This window comes from Pecten maximus, chromosome 5, assembly GCF_902652985.1.
Source record: "Pecten maximus chromosome 5, xPecMax1.1, whole genome shotgun sequence".
NCBI lineage: Eukaryota > Metazoa > Mollusca > Bivalvia > Pectinida > Pectinidae > Pecten > Pecten maximus.
The window spans coordinates 29,814,595-29,836,049 of record NC_047019.1 but is presented as its reverse complement, the minus strand read 5'-3'; the positions used below and the strand labels follow the sequence as shown (position 1 = coordinate 29,836,049).

Below are 21,455 nucleotides of genomic sequence, written 5' to 3'. Positions count from 1 at the left end.
GCTTGTAGAAACAGCTAGATGTATTCAGTAAAAATAGACACATCATTTTGCACTGTGAAATAAGTTATCATCTTTCCAGTTCCATTTCTGTATTAGATTTCTGACGAGGATTTATTTCATCTCACCAGCATGTGTGTTTTTTTTCTTCTCCATTTGTCTCCTATGTTCGACTTGAGTAGATTTGTCTAGACAACTCAATTTTTAGCTTTCGCCTTCATCAAACTTCCCACTGGTAAGACTTTCCTTAATACATTTCTGTAAATGTCTCATATTTTCACAAACATGCTTACAAGATACAATGCATATAGCAGAATACTTTTGGAATCATGTTAATATTTTTTGGTATCGTGTTAATAATTAGTGTTTTCGTAAAAACATAAATCTATAGGAATTTGGGGTTTGAGTGTTTTTTGGGGGAAATTATATCAAATTTTATTAGAAATAAATCAAAATTCATTTTCTTACAAGATTTCACACTGTTGCAAACATCCAGAGGACAACAAACAGGAAAACAAAGACATGTACAGTTGAACTGTATACTTCCTGTAATACCTGGAAACCAAGAAGTTGACCTGATCATGAATAGCACAAGTGATAGAGGAGTGACGACATTAGAACCCGAGATTCAACAAGAAAACCCAGAGGGATCTTGGCCCCACCATTGACTGCATTGAATAGTTTTTAATGGTTTTATCAGACTGATCTTCTCTCTAGGTCCCCTTCTTTCTTCTTTTCCTCTTAATAATCTCATAACAAGGACAAGTTGAATGTTCATGTGACGTTGAAGAAACATCCCTCCTGCACTTTTCAAAAATGAAGCTCTAACAAACTTCAATTCTCATCATAATCCAAGATGGCTGACTGTCTGTCATTTTCTTTTCCAGATGGGAAATCTTACTTAAATTGGCAAAACTAGGTACCAAGGGGAACCTACACATGAAATTGTTTAGTTTATTTTGTTTAACGTCCTATTAACAGCCAGGGTCATTTAAGGACATGCTAGGTTTTGGAGGTGGAGGAAAGCCGGAGTAACTGGAGAAAAAACACTGGCCTACAGTCAGTACCAGGCAACTGCTCCACGTTGGTTTCGACCTCGCAACCCAGAGGTGGAGGGCTAGTGATAAAGCGAAGGGACACCTTAACTACTCGGCCAACGCGGCCCACATGAATGAAGTTTGAGGACAAAAATGTAGCAATTAGTCATCAGCATGTTAATATTTTTACCTGTGGCTGTATATTTGAGATCTTGCTCCAGGAAAACTCGAACTCGTTCAGTGGTACCTTGGCATGTTTGAGGTAGCGAAGAAAGCCAAGCTCTTCAGGACGCAGAATGAGAAGGGCATGGCCGATTCCCCCATCTCCTCTTGCTGTCCGCCCAACTCTGTGGATGTATTCCTGCAACACCAAAGTTAGTTTTTCAGATTTAGATTACTTAAAATAGAAAATTATCATCAGATCATTGTCATCAGATCTATACCCACTGATTCCTTGTTACCAGATCTATACCCACAGATTCCTTGTCACCAGATACCAACTGATTCCTTGTCATCAGATCTATACCCACTGATTCCTTGTCAACAGATACCCACAGATTCCTTGTCACCAGATCTATACCCACAGATTCCTTGTCACCAGATCTATACCCAGTGATTTCTTGTCACCAGATACCCACTGATTCCTTGTCATCAGATCTATACCCACTGATTCCTTGTCACCAGATCTATACCCACTGATTCCTTGTCATCAGATCTATACCCACTGATTCCTTGTCATCAGATCTATACCCACTGATTCCTTGTCATCAGATCTATACCCACTGATTCCTTGTCATCAGATCTATACCCACTGATTCCTTGTCACCAGATCTATACCCACTGATTCCTTGTCATCAGATCTATACCCACTGATTCCTTGTCATCAGATCTATACCCACTGATTCCTTGTCATCAGATCTATACCCACTGATTCCTTGTCACCAGATCTATACCGACTGATTCCTTGTCATCAGATCTATACCCACTGATTCCTTGTCATCAGATCTATACCCACTGATTCCTTGTCACCAGATCTATACCGACTGATTCCTTGTCATCAGATCTATACCCACTGATTCCTTGTCATCAGATCTATACCGACTGATTCCTTGTCATCAGATCTATACCCACTGATTCCTTGTCATCAGATCTATACCCACTGATTCCTTGTCATCAGATCTATACCCACTGATTCCTTGTCATCAGACCTATACCCACTGATTCCTCATCAGTTAAAATAAGATAAGACATCATTTCTCCCCTTGAACATTCCTAGCTAGATATTACCTTGGTCTGAAACCTGTACATACTGTGTTATCAAAAAAGTTCCTGCTTATATGTCAATATGGCTAATTATAGTTAGTTTTGGTCTTTTTTGTAAACCACTGCCCCCCCCCCCCCCCCCCCCCCTCCTTTCCCCTTTTTTCTTTTCCAAATTAGTTTTTTCTTATTCTTTTCAATTTTCCTACAATCACAACCGTATATTTCTACATCTGCAAAGAGATTTTAGTCTATAATCATCTTGGGTTTAATGTCCCACAAGACGAGTTTCCCCTGTGTATACTTACTGGCAGAACAATGCCATACCAACAATGTATTATTATCGAAGTTACAAAAGCAATTACAGTTCTCTCTCCTAATTCAAACATTTAAATGCACAATAAATTCTGTAGGTTCTTGCTCATCAAAATACTTTAATGATGAAATGCAAAATAATTGTACTTATTTATGAGCTATCAATTTGTCACTGGTTGCAAACACCAAACTCAAACAATTACTGCTAAATGCTCATTTGCGACGGACCAATAAAAGCGAACGAGTGCATCATTGTAGTGTGATGAGCACTCTCCAATCAGGGTATACAGATCTAAATAACACATTCTCACGAACAGCCTAACAGCAGTAACTGTGCAGCTAATTTACGCAGTATTTACAGCAATTAGAGGGCTTTCAGTAAGAAGTCCTCGCAGCAGAGGTTGATGTAGTGCTGGATTTTCTCAACAGTGTAAATATATCAAGTTCTGTTGTATAGTATTATTTATCTTTTGCTTTCCTAAATTTTGGTTGAATGAAAAGATGGCTTTCAGCATGAAGTGAAGTAGATGTTTTAACCTCCAGCAATGCTTGTGATTGATGGTGTGTAGGAAAAGCAATGCATGAGCTATCGGAGTCTCAACTAATGACTTCTATCATACATCTCATAAATATCAGACAAATGTCTATTTCCTCACTATGACCTGTTATCAGTTGAGCGAATGTTGTTTTTGTCTTGAAAACAGTAAAACCATGAATCCCCAAGTGAGTTGAAAGAAACATATTGTATGATAAATGTATAGTAGATTATACCAACACAGTGCCAAAGCACGTAACACTAAAAAATGTAAGTATTTCTGATGTTTCCGTCATAAGTGACACTTCCATACCATAAATTTCAAATCAAGTGACAACTGTTAAATTCAGTGAAATTCTTTGTTGGCCTATGAATGAGAAAAATACTTCAGTGGAATTTCCAAACAGCCATGGCATGTGTTCCCACTGGTATAATAACATTACGAAGCAGCTTCAGAATGTGTGACTATTACCTTGTCTATTTCAAATCGAAACATATTTAAGCACCAAAAATGATGGCATACTGCACTCAAGATGGTGGTTTTTCTGTCAGTTGATGGTCATGATTCCGACATTGAACACATTCCATCTTAGACTGTAAAATGGGTGTTAAAATCCCCATCACAGATGGAAACTGCTCATCAGCAGAAAAAAAAACTTCAAACTACAGGGTGAATTCAATATGTCAGCTAATAACAACAGTAAAGCCAAGGGACCAATACTTCAAACTCATTTCCAATTTTTCTTGTTCTCCGTTTTCGGAAGCTATAATATTACAAACATGTAACGATTCATATTCAGACTTGCCATCAAATCTGCAACATGGTATCAGCCTGCTCTATTGAATTAAACATGAACAAACATATACACAGAACATATCTGAAAGACAAAGGAGGACAACTTTTGACTCGTGCTCCAGCCAGACCTTGAACTCATGATGTACCTTGGGCACTATGACTCGTGCTCCAGCCAGGCCTTGAACTCATGATGTACCTTGGGCACTGTGACGTAGCTACTACTGACTACAACAATTCAATATCTGTGTGTTTTTCTTTATAGTATCCATTCAAGTCATCTATTGTTCATACTGTATTTCAGATTTGGGGAGTATATTTAGTAGATCATTTCAGAATTGTGTTATTAGGAGAAATAGTGAATACTTAATCATAAACAATTTATTATCCTTTTTTATTCTTTGAACTATAGGAATCACAATCCTGATGAAAGGCATTGTCTATGATACAAAATTTGTAAATTTTGGATAAAACTTAAAAAATCTGATGCAGACACTTCATATGAAAGATTCTGCTTGTAAATTAGAAAAGTAATAATTAAAATCTCATACAAGAAGTTCGCCGTGGACTAGTGATAGAGGGGTGGGGGTGAGTGGTGCAGGACACAATGTGCCTGTTAAACACCTCATCTCCTCAAGGGCCTTACAAAGAGGAGGTTGATGGACCATGCAACCGTAGCATGGTTTATGCACAATCAAGATCACTGCTTTATGTGCATGGGAATGTTAAGGTTTGCATGTTGAGTCACAATGGCCGATATTTCCATATCCCTAACACTCTGCCAAGTCACACTATGGTCTCAAGTGTGACACAATCACATCAATCACTCAGTATTAAAAGCCTGGGGAATTTCACTTTTCAGCCATCGAAAAGGGAAAAGTTTCTGATAGCATGGAAAATGGACCTTGAAAATTCTGTACGGGATAATTTACATTTTTAAAAAATAATTTATGGATTCTATTATGTCTTTGTGTAAATTAGTTGTCTTTTAGGACACACAGACATGATGTGTTTGCAACCCAGCAAGGAATACCGCTAGATATCATAGATAACATTATTACTGTACCGAGGAGATGAAATATTAAACATCAAAGGAATAATAGTGAAATGTTAGAGTCAGAAGATATTATAATTCAACATCAAACAAATACAAGTCAGAAGATATAATAATTCAACATCAAACAATACAAGTCAGAAGATATAATAATTCAACATCAAACAATACAAGTCAGAAGATATTATAATTCAACATCAAACAAATATGAGTCAGAAGATATTATAATTCAACATCAAACAAATATGAGTCAGAACTTTATAATTTAACATCAAACAAATACGAGTCAGAAGATATTATAATTCAACATCAAACAAATACAAGTCAGAAGATATTATAATTCAACTTCAAACAATACAAGTCAGAAGATATAATAATTCAACATCAAACAAATACGAGTAAAACAATATAATAATTCAACATCAAACAAATACAAGTCAGAAGATATAATTCAACATCAAACAAATACAAGTCAGAAGATATTATAATTCAACATCAAACAAATATGAGTCAGAAGATATTATAATTCAACATCAAACAAATACAAGTCAGAAGATATTATAATTCAACATCAAACAAATACGAGTCAGAAGATATTATAATTCAACATCAAACAAATACAAGTCAGAAGATATTATAATTCAACATCAAACAAATATGAGTCAGAAGATATTATAATTCAACATCAAACAAATACGAGTCAGAAGATATTATAATTCAACATCAAACAATACAAGTCAGAAGACATTATAATTCAACATCAAACAAATATGAGTCAGAAGATATTATAATTCAACAGCAAACAAATACAAGTCAGAAGATATTATAATTCAACATCAAACAATACAAGTCAGAAGATATTATAATTCAACATCAAACAAATATGAGTCAGAAGATATAATTCGACATCAAACAAATATGAGTCAGAAGATATTATAATTCAACATCAAACAAATACAAGTCAGAAGATATTATAATTCAACATCAAACAAATACAAGTCAGAAGATATTATAATTCAACATCAAACAATACAAGTCAGAAGATATTATAATTCAACATCAAACAAATATGAGTCAGAAGATATAATTCAACATCAAACAAATATGAGTCAGAACTTTATAATTCAACATCAAACAAATACAAATCAGAAGATATTATAATTCTGTAACATAAAAAAAAATGAGTCAGACTTTCTAGGAAATGTATATCAATGCAAAATATATCAGAGGAACACAACTGTATTAATTAAGTGTAACTTTATAAGGATAGTTTCTCCTCAATAACTACCAGGTGATCACCAACTTTGTACACGGTCAACATTGTTATTATTTATAGATAACTAGTAAAACATCACAAAATTTCCCCTATGATTTCGATCTGGAGTTTTTCCTTTTCTCCCAAAAAAAACCAACAACTGAATATTGAACAGAAAATTTAAACCTTTAAGCAAGTGAAGAAAATGACATTATCATATGCATGAAAATGCATGAATGCAGGGACTTTCAAGATCAATACGTTAAAGAATAGTTCAACAAGACAAAGACAACAGCGGAGAGGTAACAAAGGAACTAGATTTTTAATACAGCAGTCAACCAGGTAAAAGACACCAAACTATCAGGTGAAAATTATAGAAGGTAGTTTGGTCAAAATACAGCTGAGGAAATTATCTATGTTTGTAAACATATCAGATGGCATATAGCTCTCTAAGGTCACCTTCACTTAAAATGTTAAAATTTACATTCTAAACAGGGAAGCTGCCAGTCACGCAGTACGAGACATTTCTTGTAACCTTGTCATCAGCCACAGAACTACAGGAGACAATAGACTTGATCCAAACCTCCGACCCACTCTATAACATGACAAAATTTGATTCCCACAGCTCGCATTCCAATGCTGCTAACCTTACAAGCAGAAACATTCAAAAGGAATACAGAATAAATTGAATCTTCAGAATTAAATTTTTTGACGGACTGAATGAATAAATGATTCACATCATTTCTGGAGTAATTTTTAACTTCAAAAAATTCCGATGTGACAAATTATGTGTTAGAAACACATCAAGTATTCTGCCATAGTTATCTGACGGTGCTCTGAAGCTCCATAGGAATAAATCAGTGTTAGCCCTAAAGCACTGCGGAGAACACTTACAGGGTTTGGCTTAATATATATCATTATATTGTATCAGGAATGAAATATTAAGGGACAAGAGATTATTAATATCAACATTATCTAAATGAAGTAAAGTGCAGATTAATCTTGTTATATCTTAGTGTCAGTCTCTCATCAATAATGTAACTGGAAAAGATTTGTTTAACTTTGAAATATCATTCTAAGACTTATGTTTTTATACCCTGAGCAAATATGAATGAAATAATCTCATTATAAAGCAAGTTATAACCACACCCTGATTAATGTCATGTTTCAACATGCCATTAATTAGACATGCTCATTCTAAATTTACAATATGAAATGAAAATGGGTTGATGGATGCAGAGACAAATTCAGCTCATGCTCATTAAATCAATACCTGCAGATATACTATGTACACTCCAACAATACTATATTACACCAGATCAAAATTGCCTTGTCGTGTCATTGACACCTAGTCTCACCCGAGTCTTACCGCTGCCTTGACCCTGAAATCCTCACTTCAGTGTCCTTACCATATAAACCCAAATCTATCATTTTTGCTGCCAAGTTATCACCTGCACCCTTTTGTTCTATCTCTGTCATCACCCTGTCATTTTTTACCTGGAAACTTTGACCTTTATATATTACCATATCATGCACTTTACCTAATCGTCATCTCTGCTGCATTTTACCACTTTTTGCTATGACGCCTCTGAATCCCACATCAGTAGCTGCTACCACATCATGCTCTTTGCTCCCTCACAACACACACACACACACACACACACACCATGACATTTGCCCCCCCCCCCCCCCCCCCCCAACCAAATAAACAACATGTCCTCCCCCACCCCACTCCCAGGCACATGCATCATATGACCTTAGCTCTCACCCTCAGATACACGTCACATCATGACCATTGGCCACCCACACACACGATTTTTGTCCCCTCCAACATGCACATCATTATGTCTGCTCCCACATCGTGATTTCGCTCCAAAACACGACCTTTGCCTTCCAAATGAAGACCTTTATTCCATTACTCTGTTGATAATCTCTACCCCATGTTCTCTCCCTTAGGTCTGCTTATTCAGCTGATGAATAATGGTCTAACCTCCAGTACATCAATATTGGAACACAACTTTTCGCCCCAAAATAAAAACAATGAGATAATTACCATGGTTGTCGAAAAACCTACAATATCATCAAGAGTATGCATTATTCTTATGTTTTACCCAAAGCCTGAATCATCAGCATATTTATGACAAAAAGAAGTTTAAACCTTAAAACAAAATTGGAAATGTCACATGACTGAACAGCTCATTAGGAACTTCTACAAATGTTGAAATACAGATTTATGTGAAACCTGCCGAGGTTTCCAGGTCTCTAATCACTGTCATCTCAATCCTAAAGTGTAAATGCATTTCAAACAGCATTTTTAAACATCAAATTTTATAAAATCCCACAACACGTATGTTCCAAATCATATTCTCAATTAAATATAAAAAGATCACGGTAAAAGCTAGGGAGCATTGTGTTCTTGACAAAATAGATGTATTGTGGTAGGGAAATACGCATCACTAGCTATAGTGACTGTAGGATGCTGTTCATTTTAAGATCAGCTTAATGCAAATAAGAATTCTGGTATTTGGACCGCAAGGTTTCAGCAAATGAAATTTGAAGGAGTTCTTAGTTTTTGTATCAATAGGGAAGCTTAGGACTTCTAGTGCATTCTGCTACCAAAAGTTATAACTGTGTTAAGAAAAAAAAAAAAGGTTACATGCATGTCGCTGCAAGGACAAGATGAATACCTCCATGAAAGAGTTTAAATTGGAAATCTTTATTGGTATGTTACAAGCCAGGAATCTTTGTCTATATTGTCTCTCTTTGTGTACATTTCATATATCATAAGGTTCATATGTCATATAGGAATATATGTAGGGCTAATACTTAACCCACCACATTCTGTCATTCACACATATTGGTATATATGATTCTCATACATTTCCCATCCAGCATATATCGCTGAGGTAATGCTATAGAAATAAGAGTGGACGGAGGGACAGATAATTATTCTTTTGAATTCTGATACATAAACAGCTTTTCATAGCCAGCTTTCTCATAAAAAAATCTCTGACCTAGGTGCTTCTTGCATTTCAGAAAATCAGCATTTGTTACTTTGATACTCTAGCTCAACAGATGAAAACTGATTCAGCTTCAAGTAACATCTAACTAAATAAATTCTAAACATAAATTGATATGAAATAGCTCACAAATATAGAGTATATGTAGCTTATTAACTGTGATAGCCAGCAGGCACAACAACCACTTATTTATTCTAATTCTGTTTCTAAGAAAAAGAAATAAAAAGTGTTCTGATAAAATACAATACTGCTAGCATGCAAACATTTTTCTTCAGCCTTAATTATGTTTTAACAAGATGCATAGTTGTATACTGTGCTGAGATTAGCAAAAGAAAGACAGGTCGCTATTGTTGAAATTTTCTAAATCACACAATGCAATAGACAGTTGTGTGTGCCAAAAAGCATTAATTTCATTTCAAACATTCTTGTTTTAAACTCACATCATTTTTCTTGGTATTAAGATTTTTGTAGGCTTAATGTATTTTTATGATTTTGCCAGACACTCTTTGAGCTGGATGCAGTTGATTTCCAAATTTTGGTGTATGGTGCATATGTCATTCTGCACATCAATAAGTCATATCCTATACGAAATAATTCTTCCGGGGATGGTTTTTAACATTATCAATGAATCTACATCACCAACATCATAAGACCTAGCTCACAGCTGGCTACATTAGAGCCCCCCCCCCCCCCCCCCCCCCCTCCCCCCCACCACTTACACCACCTAGACAGTATTGGAGCTGCATGTAGCTACCAATCAGGTTATTAAACAAGTTGTTTTATGTGAAATGATTTCTGGGATTATGTTATCATATCACAGTTGGTTATAGTGTCACCTTATGTAACCTCAGATGAATATCGGAGATGTGTGGTTCCATGCTCTAAACCTGTGAGGGTTTGTGTTTCTGGGGAAGCTGAGAAACTGACTTTTTGTGCTGTCATGGTTAGTCAAGGGAAAGACGCTGTGAAGGGCCTTCTGTATTTTGTTCAGGGAGCTAGGTAGCCACCAATTACTAAGGAAACACCACCTCGAATAACCCTGACCTGGCTGTTTGCATGACAATTAACACAACAAACAAACAATCAAGATATTTTCAGATGTAGAGTAATAAACACAAGGTCAATGGGGCCACTCCTTCTTATCTGATTACCTATCTTCTTTATTTTTGCCACTTTTCATTGTCATTGCCCCTCTTCCTTATTATGACCACTCTTCATTGCCTCTCCTCATTATCATTGTCACTCTTCATTATCATTGTCACTCTTCATTATCATTGCCTCTCTTCATTATCATTGCCTCTCTTTCTTATCATTGCCTCTCCTCATTATCATTGCCTGTTTTCATTATCGTTGCCTCTCTTCATTATCGATGCCTCACTTTATTATCGTTGCCTCTCTTCATTATCATTGCCTCTCTTCATTATCATTGCCTCTCTTTCTTATCATTGCCTCTCCTCATTATCATTGCCTGTTTTCATTATCGTTGCCTCTCTTCATTATCGATGCCTCTCTTAATTATCGATGCCTCTCCTTATTATCATTACCTCTTTTCATTAGCATTGCCTCTCTTTCTTATCGATGCCACTATTCATTATCATTGCCTCTCTTCATTATCATTACCTCTCTTCATTATCATTGCCTCACTTCATTATCATTGCCTCTCTTTCTTATCATTGCCTCTCTTCATTATCATTGTCACTCTTTCTTATCATTGCCTCTCTTCATTATCATTGCCACTTTTCATTGTCATTGCCCCTCTTCATTATCATTGCATCTCTTCATTATCATTGCCTGTTTTCATTATCATTGCCACTCTTCATTATCATTGCCTCTCTTCATTATCATTGCATCTCTTCATTATCATTGCCTGTTTTCATTATCATTGCCACTCTTCATTATCATTGCCTCTCTTCATTATCATTGCCTCTTTTCATTATCATTGCCTCTCTTCATCATCACTGCCACTCTTCATTATCATTGCCTCTTTTCATTATCATTGCCTCTCTTTCTTATCATTGCCTCTCTTTCATTATCATTGCCTCTCTTCATCATCACTGCCACTCTTCATTATCATTGCCTCTTTTCATTATCATTGCCTCTTTTCATTATCATTACCTCTCTTTCTTATCGATGCCTCTGTTCATTATCGTTGCCTCTTTTCATTATCATTACCTCTCTTTCTTATCGATGCCTCTGTTCATTATCGTTGCCTCTTTTCATTATCATTACCTCTCTTTCTTATCGATGCCTCTGTTCATTATCGTTGCCTCTTTTCATTATCATTACCTCTCTTTCTTATCGATGCCTCTCTTCATTATCATTGCCTCACTTCATTATCATTGCCTCTCTTCATTATCATTGCCTCTCTTTCTTATCGTTGCCTCTCTTCATTATCATTGCCACTCTTCATTATCATTGCCTCTCTTCATTATCATTGCCTCTCTTCATTATCATTGCCTCTCTTCATTATCATTGACTCTTTTCATTATCGTTGCCTCTCTTTCTTATCATTGCCTCTCGAGATCTTTCTTATCATTGTCTCTCTTTCTTATCATTGCCCCTCTTCATTATCATTGTCTCTCTTTCTTATCGTGCCTCTCTTCATTATCATTGCCACTCTTCATTATCACTGCCCCTCTTCATTATCATTGCCTCTCTTAATTATCGATGCCTCTCCTCATTATCATTACCTCTTTTCATTATCATTGTCTCTCTTTCTTATCGTTGCCTCTCTTATTATCATCGATGCCTCTCTTCATTATCACTGCCTCTCTTCATTATCATTGCCACTCTTCATTATCACTGCCCCTCTTCATTATCATTGCCTCTCTTAATTATCGATGCCTCTCCTCATTATCATTACCTCTTTTCATTATCATTGTCTCTCTTTCTTATCGTTGCCTCTCTTATTATCATCGATGCCTCTCTTCATTATCACTGCCTCTCTTCATTATCATTGCCACTCTTCATTATCACTGCCTCTCTTCATTATCACTGCCCCTCTTCATTATCACTGCCTCTCCTCATTATCGTTGCCTCACTTCATTATCGTTGCCTCTCTTCATTATCATTGCCTCTCTTCATTATCATTGCCTCTCTTTCTTATCATTGCCTCTCCTCATTATCATTGCCTGTTTTCATTATCGTTGCCTCTCTTCATTATCGATGCCTCTCTTAATTATCGATGCCTCTCCTTATTATCATTACCTCTTTTCATTAGCATTGCCTCTCTTTCTTATCGATGCCACTATTCATTATCATTGCCTCTCTTCATTATCATTGCCTCTCTTCATTATCATTGCCTCACTTCATTATCATTGCCTCTCTTCATTATCATTGCCTCTCTTTCTTATCATTGCCTCTCTTCATTATCATTGTCACTCTTTCTTATCATTGCCTCTCTTCATTATCATTGCCACTTTTCATTGTCATTGCCCCTCTTCCTTATTATGACCACTCTTCATTGCCTCTCCTCATTATCATTGTCACTCTTCATTATCATTGTCACTCTTCATTATCATTGCCTCTCTTCATTATCATTGCATCTCTTCATTATCATTGCCTGTTTTCATTATCATTGCCACTCTTCATTATCATTGCCTCTCTTCATTATCATTGCCTCTTTTCATTATCATTGCCTCTCTTCATCATCACTGCCACTCTTCATTATCATTGCCTCTTTTCATTATCATTGCCTCTCTTTCTTATCATTGCCTCTCTTTCATTATCATTGCCTCTCTTCATCATCACTGCCACTCTTCATTATCATTGCCTCTTTTCATTATCATTGCCTCTTTTCATTATCATTACCTCTCTTTCTTATCGATGCCTCTGTTCATTATCGTTGCCTCTTTTCATTATCATTACCTCTCTTTCTTATCGATGCCTCTGTTCATTATCGTTGCCTCTTTTCATTATCATTGCCACTCTTCATTATCATTGCCTCTCTTCATTATCATTGCTTCTCTTCATTATCATTGCCTCTCTTCATTATCATTGCTTCTCTTCATTATCATTGCCTCTCTTCATTATCATTGACTCTTTTCATTATCGTTGCCTCTCTTTCTTATCATTGCCTCTCTTCATTATCATTGCCACTCTTCATTATCATTGCCTCTCTTCATTATCATTGCTTCTCTTCATTATCATTGCCTCTCTTCATTATCATTGACTCTTTTCATTATCGTTGCCTCTCTTTCTTATCATTGCCTCTCGAGATCTTTCTTATCATTGTCTCTCTTTCTTATCATTGCCCCTCTTCATTATCATTGTCTCTCTTTCTTATCGTGCCCCTCTTCATTATCATTGCCTCTCTTAATTATCGATGCCTCTCCTCATTATCATTACCTCTTTTCATTATCATTGTCTCTCTTTCTTATCGTTGCCTCTCTTATTATCATCGATGCCTCTCTTCATTATCACTGCCTCTCTTCATTATCATTGCCACTCTTCATTATCACTGCCTCTCTTCATTATCACTGCCCCTCTTCATTATCACTGCCTCTCCTCATTATCGTTGCCTCACTTCATTATCGTTGCCTCTCTTCATTATCATTGCCTCTCTTCATTATCATTGCCTCTCTTTCTTATCATTGCCTCTCCTCATTATCATTGCCTGTTTTCATTATCGTTGCCTCTCTTCATTATCGATGCCTCTCTTAATTATCGATGCCTCTCCTTATTATCATTACCTCTTTTCATTAGCATTGCCTCTCTGTCTTATCGATGCCACTATTCATTATCATTGCCTCTCTTCATTATCATTGCCTCTCTTCATTATCATTGCCTCACTTCATTATCATTGCCTCTCTTCATTATCATTGCCTCTCTTTCTTATCATTGCCTCTCTTCATTATCATTGTCACTCTTTCTTATCATTGCCTCTCTTCATTATCATTGCCACTTTTCATTGTCATTGCCCCTCTTCCTTATTATGACCACTCTTCATTGCCTCTCCTCATTATCATTGTCACTCTTCATTATCATTGTCACTCTTCATTATCATTGCCTCTCTTCATTATCATTGCATCTCTTCATTATCATTGCCTGTTTTCATTATCATTGCCACTCTTCATTATCATTGCCTCTCTTCATTATCATTGCCTCTTTTCATTATCGATGCCTCTCCTCATTATCATTACCTCTTTTCATTATCATTGTCTCTCTTTCTTATCGTTGCCTCTCTTATTATCATCGATGCCTCTCTTCATTATCACTGCCTCTCTTCATTATCATTGCCACTCTTCATTATCACTGCCCCTCTTCATTATCACTGCCTCTCTTAATTATCGTTGCCTCTCTTCCTTATCATTGCCTCTCTTCCTTATCACTCTTGCCACTCTTCCTTGTCAATGCCTCTCTTCCTTTATTAAATGCAGCATTGTCTCTCTTCCTTATTGTTGCTTCATTGCCTCTCTTCATCATCATTGCCTCTCTTCATCATCATTGCCTTACTTCATAATAGTCATTGCCTCTCTTCCTTATCTTTGTTTCTCTTCCTATAAAATAATTTATTTCAGCTCTCCTTTCTGCTTTCTTCTCCATTATATATTGCTTCCCCTTTTTATCCCTTTTTTCTGTTTTGTATCATTTTCTCTCCTGACATCAAAGAAGTGTCCATGTACCCACCTTCCTCTATCTGTTATTGTGGTTTTAAACAACATTATTTTCACATCACACATGACAATGAACTAACACATATCATATCTAATAAAACAAAGTGTCAGACTGAACAAAGATTTTATCTAATTAATACATCCTCTTTACAGTTAGGAGTTAATAGAGGACCCATATGACTTCTGGAAGGTGATAGCAACAAGTTCTACAACAGTGTACTAGTGCAGCGATGCCCATGTAATTAGATTAGATGTAGTCTGTCAGGGCCCAAAATCCACTGTACATGACAGGTGCTAGGCAGCCTCACTCTGGTGGAACAGTTTCAGGAACTCAATTAAGTGTGCATCAGTCACCAATCTACCATAACTTCTAATGGACACACCTTCATGCTGCTTTAAAACCTGATAGACCCACACTTTCCGACATTAACTCTGGGCCATTAATGATGAAATGAACACATTCTGTTAATTCATTTACCGCTAAACTTTTACCAAGTCTTCTAGGCTTCTATTTAACATGGTGTTACATTGAACCCAGTTGACTTCTAATTAAAATTCTTTGGAGCCAATGAATGGTTTGGATGGTTTTCCATTAACATATACAATTAAGGACAGGACCCCTCAGGATCAGGGACATATCCTGATGCTGACAAAAACAGGACATTTAAATAGCTTTCATTCCAGTTATTTTATATGGTATTTAAATTTTTAATTTTTTATTGTATTTAAATTTTTAACAATATCTATTGGTATGTGTATTATCTGATAAATGAGTAAAATACAAGTAGCTTGATCAGGATGGAATAGGAGTCTGTATGAAATATATGATACGAAGCAGATTGGTTTACTTTATAATGCCGGAGATATGATAAAGCTTGGAACTTATCAAATCTGAAATACATACAACCTTACACTGCAGGAGAAAACATATCTCGTAATTCCTTTATCGTATCTGTTACACCTGTACACTGCGATACCTTACCGCATAAAACAGTAAGGGGAGGCAACTCCAAGCAACCCAATTACACTCCCGCAGCACCAATAAAACTTCAGAAAGACAACCCAAGTTTCTCAATTAAGGATCAAAGGTGTACTTCATCATAGTCTGCAGAGAACTGGTCATGACGGCATCTCAAAGGAAAACTCACTTTGATTACAGCATCGCTACATAAACATATTTGGCACCTAACACTCACAAATAGGAAATATCTTCAACCTGTTATTTGTGCACTACAAGGCTTGCTTTGTTTTCATTTCAAGTAAAAGATCTGTATTATTCTCTAACTCATTAGCGTTATTGAAGGAACATGGAGCTAATCACTGCTGTGTACATGAAACAATGTATCACTAATGATAACACTGTAAATAATGGTTTTCATCTCTCAACTCAAATCTGCAGAGTTTACGGTCGATTCTCACTCGGCCTGTGTTCTTTAAATGAGACATTAAATCCCATCTCCTGATTGTGTGATGATTACATATCAGTTTTGTTTTTATGTCCCATCCTTATCTCCTTTACGTTATATTTTATTTGGCCATTTGGCGACTGAAGTGTTTAGAAAGAATTACCTAATACAATTTTCGCCTTTTTCCCCCCTACTTTTTCTTGTTTTCAAGGACAACTTTTCTTTTAGTTAGCCTTATCAATAGCAACATGCTGTTTTTAAAAACAACATCATTCCCAAACATATTCACACACGCATATCATCATCAATACAGAAAATGAACTACAATTAACACTTCGGTATAAAATATATCCTTCATTTTTCATTTGAATTCATGTACAACAAATCTAGTTTTTATTTTCAGACCAACATTAATTATCAAGGCTAATGTACATTCTATCAGCTTGGTCAACTCTTCTTGGCTACAGGACATTTACACCAACCAGGGTACATCCATATTGGAGTTGTTCATGTCCTACCTGGACAGGACATTTACACCAACCAGAGTACATCCTATTGGAGTTGTTATTGTTCCTCCTGGACAGGACATTTACACCAACCAGAGTACATCCTATTGGAGTTGTTCATGTCCTACCTGGACAGGACATTTACACCAACCAGAGTACATCCATATTGGAGTTGTTATTGTTCCTCCTAGACAGGACATTTACACCAACCAGAGTACATCCATATTGGAGTTGTTCATTGTCCTACCTGGACAGGACATTTACACCAACCAGAGTACATCCTATTGGAGTTGTTCATGTCCTACCTGGACAGGACATTTACACCAACCAGAGTACATCCTATTGGAGTAGTTAATGTTCCTCCTAGACAGGACATATACACCAACCAGGGTACATCCTATTGGAGTAGATAATGTTCCTCCTGGACAGGACATTTACACCAACCAGGGTACATCCTATTGGAGTAGGTAATGTTCCTCCTAGACAGGACATTAACACCAACCAGGGTACATCCTATTGAAGTAGGTAATGTTCCTCCTAGACAGGACATTTACACCAACCAGGGTACATCCTATTGGAGTAGGTAATGTTCCTCCTAGACAGGACATTAACACCAACCAGGGTACATCCTATTGGAGTTGTTCATGTTCCTCCTAGACAGGACATTTACACCAACCAGGGTACATCCTATTGGAGTAGGTAATGTTCCTCCTAGACAGGACATTTACACCAACCAGGGTACATCCTATTGGACTTGTTAATGTTCCTCCTAGACAGGACATTTACACCAACCAGGGTACATCCTATTGGAGTTGTTATTGTTCCTCCTAGACAGGACATTTACACCAACCAGAGTACATCCTATTGGAGTAGGTAATGTTCCTCCTAGACAGGACATTTACACCAACCAGGGTACATCCTATTGGAGTTGTTATTGTTCCTCCTATACAGGACATTTACACCAACCAGAGTACATCCTATTGGAGCAGGTAATGTTCCTCCTAGACAGGACATTTACACCAACCAGGGTACATCCTATTGGAGTTGTTATTGTTCCTCCTAGACAGGACATTTACACCAACCAGGGTACATCCTATTGGAGTAGGTAATGTTCCTCCTAGACAGGACATTAACACCAACCAGGGTACATCCTATTGGAGTTGTTATTGTTCCTCCTAGACAGGACATTTACACCAACCAGAGTACATCCTATTGGAGTAGGTAATGTTCCTCCTAGACAGGACATTTACACCAATCCAGGGTACATCCTATTGGAGTTGTTATTGTTCCTCCTAGACAGGACATTTACACCAACCAGAGGTACATCCTATTGGAGCATGTTAATGTTCCTCCTAGACAGGACATTTACACCAACCAGGGTACATCCTATTGGAGTTGTTATTGTTCCTCCTAGACAGGACATTTACACCAACCAGGGTACATCCTATTGGAGTTGTTAATGTTCCTCCTAGACAGGACATTTACACCAACCAGAGTACATCCTATTGGAGTTGTTCATGTTCCTCCTAGACAGGACATTTACACTAACCAGGGTACATCCTATTGGAGTAGGTAATGTTCCTCCTGGACAGGACATTTACACCAACCAGGGTACATCCTATTGGAGTTGTTAATGTTCCTCCTATACAGGACATTTACACCAACCAGAGTACATCCTATTGGAGTTGTTATTGTTCCTCCTGGACAGGACATTTACACCAACCAGAGTACATCCTATTGGAGTTGTTATTGTTCCTCCTGGACAGGACATATACACCAACCAGGGTACATCCATCTTCGCTCGCCAAGGCTTCTTATTACGTTACACTACACGAACCCTTGGCGGATATAGGCGTCAGTTCTGGCCCTCTAGCGGAGATCCAAAATTACCACTCTTTACGCATGAAATTTTCGACCAATCAAAACGAGCGTTACCGATTTACTTCATCTGTGATGTTAACAAACACACATGGAGGCTTGTGTCATTTCGATGAGATATGTGATCAATGACTTAAATAGATTTATCAAACACTGCGAATGTTCCCCTAAAGATTGTATGTCTCTGTATATAGGTAAAATGCCATGACATAGTCGACATTGTAGCTCTGTACTGGGTGCCGCAATTTTTGTTTACTGCGAAACCAAGCCCGAGTGTAAAACGCGATTTGATTGGATGCCCTGGGATTCCAGGGCGTGACGGTTTGAACACGACTATATCCGCCAAGGGTTCGTGTAGTGTAACGTAATCAGAAGCCTTGGCTAGCGAAGATGGGGTACATCCTATTGGAGTTGTTAATGTTCCTCCTAGACAGGACATTTACACCAACCAGGGTACATCCTATTGGAGTTGTTAATGTCCTACCTGGACAGGACATTTACACCAACCAGAGTACATCCTATTGGAGTTGTTCATGTTCCTCCTGGACAGGACATTTACACTAACCAGGGTACATCCTATTGGAGTTGTTTATGTCCTACCTGAACAGGGCATTCGCACCAATGACAGTACATCCTATTGGAGTTGTTATATTAATCTCCTCTCCGGACAGACATGACAATGACTTCCTCTATCTCCTCCTACTCAGGAACACCTGTCCTAGTACCACTCCTGTGTAATATAACACCTTACCTACTGCTAGAATACTATGTACAATTTTTATTGAAGTATCGCAATGTTATGATTTGTCAAATGTAAGTTTTACATTATAAGCAAGGCGTTAGTTACACCACCAAACATCAGGAAAAACTGTTGATGAAGGACAGGAGGTATATATATATAACCTTCAACCCAGAAAGCTGAACAAAGAAAAAGCACTTAACTTGTCTGAGTTTGAATGAAATTAAAGATAATACAAACTGTACAACAAGGTTGTCTTGAGTTCAACAAGCACCTGCTTCTGCATTAGTTTATCTCCCTACTCTCAAGAAAGCTTCTTTTGTGTACTTCAGTTCCTGCAGCTTTAGTTATCGTGGGGATCTGCCTACAGTAACTGATGTCTTTATGAAACATTATTCCTTAATTCACAGAAATATTATACAACTGAGAAATGTCATACAACATTCATAAAGACTTCCAATTAGAGGAAACAATCTTCATTTTCCTGTAGCTATGTGTCAGTAAAAAATATGCATTGTTTGAAAGACTGAAATGGTTCTGGCCATGCCTGTAGCCAAGGTCTAAACTGTGCACACCACCACAGTAGCATCAGGTACATTTTACAATGTTAAGGGACATGTCTGCTAACTAATAACATAAACAAATAAAGACAATAATGCTGCTGTTTTGAGGATGCTTGAAGATAGAAAACACAAACTAGTCTATGTTGAGTTAAAGGCTAACTTAATAGCTATAGCTATCAGTAGCACAACAGTGTTTTCTGGTAGAGACTTGACTTCAAAATGTGCATGCATGCTATCACAGAAATGTACCCAACATCATGGTGCACTTTATTTCTAAAATTGAGAGGCTGCAGAGAAAACTCCTAATCATTGTGGTGTGAATAGTTGCTTTAATTTGTTCTCTAGCTAGAGAGTTTGACAATGGCAGAACAAAAACCGGTCAAACCAGTAAAACTATTTTTTGGACATTCACCAGCATTCAGTACACAATGTAAAAAGTTAGAGCTTGTTTTGTGTAATTCAATCAATTTTCTATTTAAAGGAACAGTAGCAATGACCTTTTAACCTTCAAGTTATATAACAGGATACAAAAATGGCTGTCACATGTTCATTTCCTACCTGTCCAGGAAAACAGGTAATAGTTCCATTACCTGTTACAGAAACTGGTAATAACTTGATTTACCTGTCCAGAAGTAACAGGTAATAGTGATTAAGAGACTAACCTTTGGATCATCGGGAGGATCATATTGGACAATCCAGTCCACACGGGGAATATCCAGACCTCGGGCGGCCACGTCTGTACATAACAAGATGGACTCTGTGGCATTACAGAACTGGAAGAATGTCTGTGTTCGCTTCTGTTGTTTCTGCTTACCCTGTAACACAAGTCAAATCATCATTCATGGAACTTTTTTACCTACTTGAACATTTCCTCAACAACGTCACCTGGCATTTCAAATTGGGAATTAATGATTGTGGTTAAAATTTTCCATCCCTTAATTTTGTCTCCTCAAGTGAGAAAACAAATTGAACACAACAATGAAAATTTTGAAATTACTATTAAAACATTTCAAATGGATGAGTAAATTGGTTTCAAAAGGTCAGAAAATATTGGGGTTTTCAGGCCAGGTTTACTAGAGATGAAACCCTATTACATCTCCAGGCAAATTATCTCTTTAGTTGATTACGTGACCTTAATGCCTGCCTAAGGATAATGTCTAGTAAACAAGACACTACCAAAATACAGATCAAGTAAACTGGTCATATCTTAAAAACAAAATTATGTTTACGAAATTATGCAAAAAACTAAGTGGAAAATATCAAGCTTTTCTGTCTATACTTTATAAAGCTGTTTCATGTCACAGGAACAGAGTCCTGATCAAAGCTAAGTATAAAATCACTTCATCACTGAGCGACTTACCAATGGGTCATGCTCTCCATGAGTTGATATTATGACCAATATAAAGACTGGTCCTTTATTTGTACAATTATATATCAGTTTATCAGCATCCTCAAATACACTTTTAGTAGGTTACATTCTGA

General features: G+C 36.9%; 1 protein-coding gene across 2 annotated transcripts in view; it reads right to left on the bottom strand.

The window, feature by feature from the left end:
- LOC117327760 (ATP-dependent RNA helicase HAS1-like) overlaps positions 1 to 21,455 on the bottom strand; it is a 55,469-nt gene that overhangs the window by 4,761 nt on the left and 29,253 nt on the right. For both annotated transcript variants that reach the window (XM_033884890.1, XM_033884891.1), the window contains exons 11-12: positions 20,636 to 20,788; positions 1,225 to 1,395 (exon numbers count right to left, since the gene is read on the bottom strand). In XM_033884890.1, coding sequence (XP_033740781.1) covers positions 1,225 to 1,395; positions 20,636 to 20,788 — 324 coding nt within the window. The remainder of the gene's footprint in view (positions 1 to 1,224; positions 1,396 to 20,635; positions 20,789 to 21,455) is intronic.